The sequence below is a fragment of the Lactuca saligna genome, chromosome 8 (assembly GCF_052625555.1).
Source record: "Lactuca saligna cultivar CGN05327 chromosome 8, ASM5262555v1, whole genome shotgun sequence".
NCBI lineage: Eukaryota > Viridiplantae > Streptophyta > Magnoliopsida > Asterales > Asteraceae > Lactuca > Lactuca saligna.
This window is the reverse complement of record NC_136424.1, coordinates 23,224,231-23,230,529: the sequence shown is the minus strand read 5'-3', so window position 1 is coordinate 23,230,529 and position 6,299 is coordinate 23,224,231. Positions and strand designations below refer to the sequence as shown.

Genomic DNA, 6,299 nt, shown 5'->3' with positions numbered 1-6,299 from the left:
TTCTGGGGTGCCGACCTACCCATACGGCCATTCTGGGGTGCCGTCTTACCCGTGTCAAGCCATTCTGGGGTGCTGACTACCCATGTCAAGCCATTCTGGGGTGCTGACTACCCATCGGTCCTAACAACCGATCCTCGGGGACTGGTCCCCTTCCGCTACCTCTATCGCATAACATAATAGACCAACATACAAGCATATCATCACATACAGTCAGATAATTCTGGGGTGTCTGACTACCCAGCGGTCCTAACAACCGAACTCTACTACTATTGCATATAACGTATCATGATAGCATGCAACATAACAGGTAATAACAAACCTAGATGATATCACAAAGACAATCATCTATCATACATCTCCTACTGGTGGGCCGGCCGTGTGGCCTTAGACCCACTACTACTGGAAGGTAACTCACCTCAAAGTAGCTGCTGAACTGATCGGGAACTAACTGACTGCTGCTGCTCCGGGAGTCCTCCGGCTGCAATTCCCACAATGTACTCAATCAAACACTGCTAACGGTCCTTTAGGTAAAATGACCATTTTACCCCTGGTCTAGCTCTAAGCCAATGCTAGAGTCAACTTTCAGTTGGCCCGACTCGCCGAGTGGATCACCACTCGCCGAGTCCCTAGCAAACCATTGTCCTGGGTCCCTGGTTCTACTCGTCGAGTCGGGCTATGACTCGACGAGTTCACCTTCTAACTGTCATTCAACTCCTTCATCCTACTCGCCGAGTTGTATGAACAACTCGTCGAGTTCATCTTCATCCGAAGAACACTTTATGCTAAGACTCGCTGAGTTGTATGAACAACTCGCCGAGTCTGTTCTTGATCTATGAAGATTGCCTTGGACTCGCCGAGTCAGGGCATTGACTCGCCGAGTCCTAACATGGGTGAGTTCAGCTCCCAACTCACCGAGTCACCCCCTGTGACTCACGGCTCAACTCGACACATCATGAAGGGACCAAATCGGTGACTCGCGACCAGACTCGCCGAGTCACCTATACGACTCGCCGAGTCGTCGCCATGCATCCACCAAATACACAGATTTACTCGATTTCAGTCCATGCCATTCATAGATCTGGACTTCTAGGACCCAAATCACACGTAAAGTTTCCAACTTTACGTGTGGATATTCACTAATGTGGATTTTAGGGTGCAAAATGCCTCAAAAGGGTAGATCTAGGATGAACAAGCCACATGGGGCCATAAAGCTCACAGATCTGAGCTCTTGGAGCTCAATCTTGCCTAGATCTAAAGGTTAATCCACTTATTACGAAACATTAAGCACAAACAAGCTTGAAGAATTGCTCAAGAGTGTCCCAAATGAAATCCTAAGCATAGAAACAGGGGAAAAACGAGATATACCTCAAGGAAAATGTTGAAATGACACAAGGATGACTGATCTCCTTCTCCTCTTCTTGATCTACTCCTCTTTCTCCTCAAAACCTTCAAGAACACACCAAGAACACTTCAACCTCTCAAGGAAATAAGGGAAAACGATGTTGGGGGAGTTCTGGGGGTGAATGGGGACGAGTTGGGGCAGAATGAGGGTTTAAATAGGGTGCAAACCCTTGAAACTTAGGGTTTCATCCAACAGCGGTGACTCGCCGAGTCGCCCACTTAAACGTGTCCTGAGTCTCGTCCCTACTCGGCGAGTCGGACCTTATGACTCGCCGAGTCCAAGGCTAAAATAGGGCAATGCTTAAATAAAATTCACATACCGGAAACCAGGTGCTACATAAACCTTGTCAACATTTTGCCATTTTCATTTATGAATCTATAGGTCCCCCCAACGCTATCAATTTCCACAGGTAAAGGTTGACCACTGAGCTTGAACTTTTTTCGCATATTTAAGCATCTTCGTTTTCCACGCCGACGCATGGAGTTTGCTACATTGACACATAGAACTAAAAATTTAGAAATTTAAAACTTTAAAAATATATCCAATATATTTAAGAAATTCATGTAACTTACAAGATTGACAACCCGTCGGTATCTTGCCTGCACGCTCATGTGGAGGTCGTTCCCCGTTGTCTCCTCCATGCCCCCTCGCAACATGTGTAGCCATCTGTTTAATAAATATTAGAAAATATACTAAACGTACTTTAAAAAAATAATAAACAATATTAAGCAATCAAAATGTATAACAACCGTAACATACCATCAATCAGAATCATCACTAGAACAATATACATGTACAACATCATCATTAATAAATTCGTCATCGTTTATGAAATCATCATCATTATCTGAAGAGTATGTATCACCACCATCATCATCATCATTAAAGAAACTATCATCGTTTATAGTAGGAGCCACACTTGATTCACCATCATCATTATTATCTAAAAAGTACATATCATCACCGTCAACGGAGTATGTATCATCATCATCATCACCTAAATCGACAGCCAAGGGAAAATTATTTGATCGAGTGTCATTCACCACATCTATCTCATTAACACCGATACTTGGGTGATCCCAAAGTTTTCGATGATGAACATCTTCCACAACTCTCCAATTACTGTTTCGAGTAGGATCTTGGAGATAAAACACTTGTTTAGCTTGAGTGGCTAAGATGTATTGTTGATCGCCATACCATGTTTTACCGACATACCATTCATGACTGGTATCGATAACAACCATATTCTTTTTACTAATTAAACGTCCATTATCTAATGACGCATTGAACCATTTACCACGAAAAAGTACAACTGAATAACCATGTAAATATTGCAACTCTATGATGTCCACCAATTGACCATAGAATGGTGTACCGTCTACTCCTAATGTAAGAATGCCACTATTTTGAGTAGTACGTTGGAGATCACGGCTAAGTACAACAAATCGAACACCATTTACTATGCAAGCAGTGTAAGAAGTTGCATCTAACGGACCATGTGCCAACGCCTTTAATTCGTTAGTACAGTCCGAAGGTGATTCTCTTTCGAGGCGATAAATCTATAAGGAAATATAATATTGTACATTTAAGTAATAATATAAATTAGTTTTATATTATAAATTAGAATATAAGGTATTTACCTTTCTTTTGAACCATGGAGGAAATTCTGTTTTCAAATCACTTTCAGGAGATTCTGATTTGAATTCGCTGGATGTGAGACAAAACAATTAGAATATTTTGAAGATATGATAACACTATTGAAAAAGTAGTTAATAGATCACAAAACTTACGATATGTAACCTTTCAGCTCATCCTCATCACAGTTGTTTAGTACAAACCAATGTAATGATTTTTTGGCATCTTTACAAAGTTCGGCGAGCTTCTTAGTGGACATCGGTCGACATTGTGATGAGAACACAGTAAATTGCCTTTTTGGAAGGCCAGGATCCTCGTTTCTATCAACACGATTGAATTTGGTTTGCATACCCTCAAGATACATAGAGCAGAATGTCAAAGCTTCGTCTGCAACATAACCCTATGCTATTGAGCCTTCTGGCTTGGCTTTGTTTCTGACATAATTTTTAAGTTTTTTAATGTATCTTTCAAAAGGATACATCCATCTCATGTGTACAGGCCCTCCAAGAATGGCTTCTTCAGGTAAATGAAGAATAAGATGAATCATGATGTCAAAAAATGCTGGAGGATATATCAACTCAAGATTGCATAAAATCTTCACCACTTTTTTTCTGGCATTTCTCATATCGTTAACATCTAATGACCGTGCACAATTTTTTTTGAAGAATGTACACAAGTCAATGATTGTTGTTGAAACATTTTCTGGGAGAAATGCTTGAACCCCTGTAGGCAGCAATCGTTGCATGAGGATGTGATGATCGTGAGACTTTAGCCCAACCAAATTTGATGCTGTATCATTCACCTTCTTATTAAAGTTCGATCCAAAACCATCAGGTAGCCTCACTCCTTTAATGAATTGACAGAATCGTTGTCGATCAATTGGTTTAAAAGAGTAATCAGCTGTGGTAGTATTATTTTTTTCTTGTTGTCTTCCTTATTATTATTGACTTTCTTCCTCTTGTTGACTTTCTCTTTTGGCCACTGATGTGGCCTAATGCCCATATTTTTCAAGTCTTCTCTTGCCTTTTTTTTGTCTTTGGTTTTTTCATTCATCAATGCAGTATTTACAAAACTCTCATCCACATTTTTCTCCACATGCATAAAATCTATATTGTGTTTTAGCTCGAGGGAAGACCAATACTCAAGCTCAAAAAAGATACTACGTTTCGTCCAATTCAACTCTTTTTTTCTTGTTTCATCATTGTGCTTTCTTGTTGCACCCCCATGCTCAGGATGTTTCCCTGGAATACGATCAGGGAGACAAGCCAATTGCTTTAATATAGCTGTATTGCTAAATCGTCTTGGATGTGGCCTTCTCTCAGGTTGACCATTAAACAATAAACTTTGCCTCCACTTATGGTTCATATGCAAGAATCGTCTATGACCAACATAAGACATCTTGTTGGTGACATGAATTGAAGATGTGTCTGCGTTACAAGTAGGGCATGCTAAATAACTTTGACCACTCCATCCAGACAAACTTCCACACGCTGGAAAATCATTGATAGTCCATAACAACATCGCACGCATGTTGAATACGGTGTTGGTTGACGCATCTCTCATTTGGACTCCTTCAGACCACAACATTTTCAACTCATCCACCAAAGGCCTCAAGAAAATCAATGTCCTTTGATGGTGATGTCGGGCCAGGAATCAGCAAAGTTAGCATGAAAGAAGACTCTTTCATACATATCCATGGTGGTGTATTGTAGGTAGTTAATATAACCGGCCAAGTACTATAAGTACTATTAAAGTTGCCGAATGGATTAAATCCATCAGCAGCCAAACCTAGACGAACATTTCTAGCTTCTTTAGCAAACTCTGGATATCTTTGATCAAAATCTTACCATGACTTCCCATCAAACGGATGATACATCATACCATCTATTGAGCGTCCAGTATTATGCCAACTCATATCTTTAGCTGTGAATTTGGAGCTATACATTCGTCGAAGTCTTGGAGTCACAGGAAAGTATCGCAACACTTTTTGTGGTACTTTCTTCCCCTTTGTAGTTGTGTCCACCCATCTACTCTCCTTACAAATCGGGCAATTTTGCATGGAACCATTCTCCTTCCAAAACAAAGCACAATCATTTTTGCAAGCGTGGATCAATTGATATCCTAACCCTATCTTTCTCAACTTCTTTTTAGCTTCATAGTGTGAAGCTGGAATCTTGCTCTTTGGGAAAGCAGCTCTTAGTAACTCTACAAGTTGATTAAACGAACTATTTTTCCATCTATTGATCACTTTAATATGCAACAACTTTGCCAAAAAGTTTAAGGCAAACATATCGTTACATTCAGGGTATAACTTGGTATTGAGCTCCTCAAACAAATCATCAAATTCCGGGTCTATACCTCGCCCCTCCTCGTCTATATTTTCTTCATTTGTATTTTGTTCCGCCATAACATCATCAATTACATCAAACATCTCATTACTTGTGGGCGTGTTTACTGGAATGTTTGTTATTGGAGTCGAATTGTAGCTTAAATCCGAAGAACTGACATGTTTCTCACCGTGATGAATCCACGTAGTATATGTTTCTAGAAACCCAATGTCATGTAAGTGGGCATAAACCGTAGGCAAAACATGTCTATACGAATTCACACACGTTTTGCACGGGCACCACACTTTGCCTTTGGAGTTGACATGTTTCTCAGCAATCTTCATAAAGTTTTTAAGACCTTCCAAGTATTTTGAAGACATTCGGTTCTCTCTAATCCAACTCTTATCGATCGTCATTGCTGTTTCATTATTAAAAATTATATTATATATATAGTTATCGAAAGTTAGATTGTATTTAGGCTATATAAATAAATATATACCTAAGAATAGATACAGTATTCACAAGTATACAAAAATATATGTACTCGAAAAGTAAAAATCAAACGGATTGGATAGAGTATTCACAATGGTTATGCAGAAGAAATTTAAACTAAAAATCAACGATTCAACGTGTTTTAATAAGAAAATCATATCAATTTGATTTTATAATTTATTTTATTTTAATATTAATATTAGTTTGATTTTAAAACTAATTTAATTTGATTTTATAATTAATTTGATTTTGTTTTAAACCATATATAGTTTACCCTTAAGTTTTTTTAGAGTTTCTAGTTGTTTCAATTATATCATTGTAGTTTTTTCCTTTATTTTTCTTATTCATTTTTATATTTATATATGCTTTTATAATTAATTTGATTTTGTTTTAAACTAATATTAATTTGATTTTAAAACTAATTTAATTTGATTTTACAATTA

At 38.4% G+C, this 6,299-nt stretch overlaps 1 protein-coding gene across 1 annotated transcript; it reads right to left on the bottom strand.

Annotated features, from left to right (window-relative positions):
- Positions 1-4,880: 4,880 nt before the first annotated feature.
- On the bottom strand, positions 4,881-5,780 carry LOC145009474 (uncharacterized). The gene has a single exon (XM_078968164.1). The coding sequence runs from the start codon at positions 5,778-5,780 to the stop codon at positions 4,881-4,883; it is 900 nt and encodes a 299-aa protein (XP_078824290.1).
- Between the last annotated feature and the right edge of the window lie 519 nt (positions 5,781-6,299).

Coding starts and splice junctions, on each gene's coding strand:
- LOC145009474 (XM_078968164.1), bottom strand. CDS start 5,780: ATGACGATCGATAAGAGTTGGATTAGAGAGAACCGAATGTCTTCAAAA.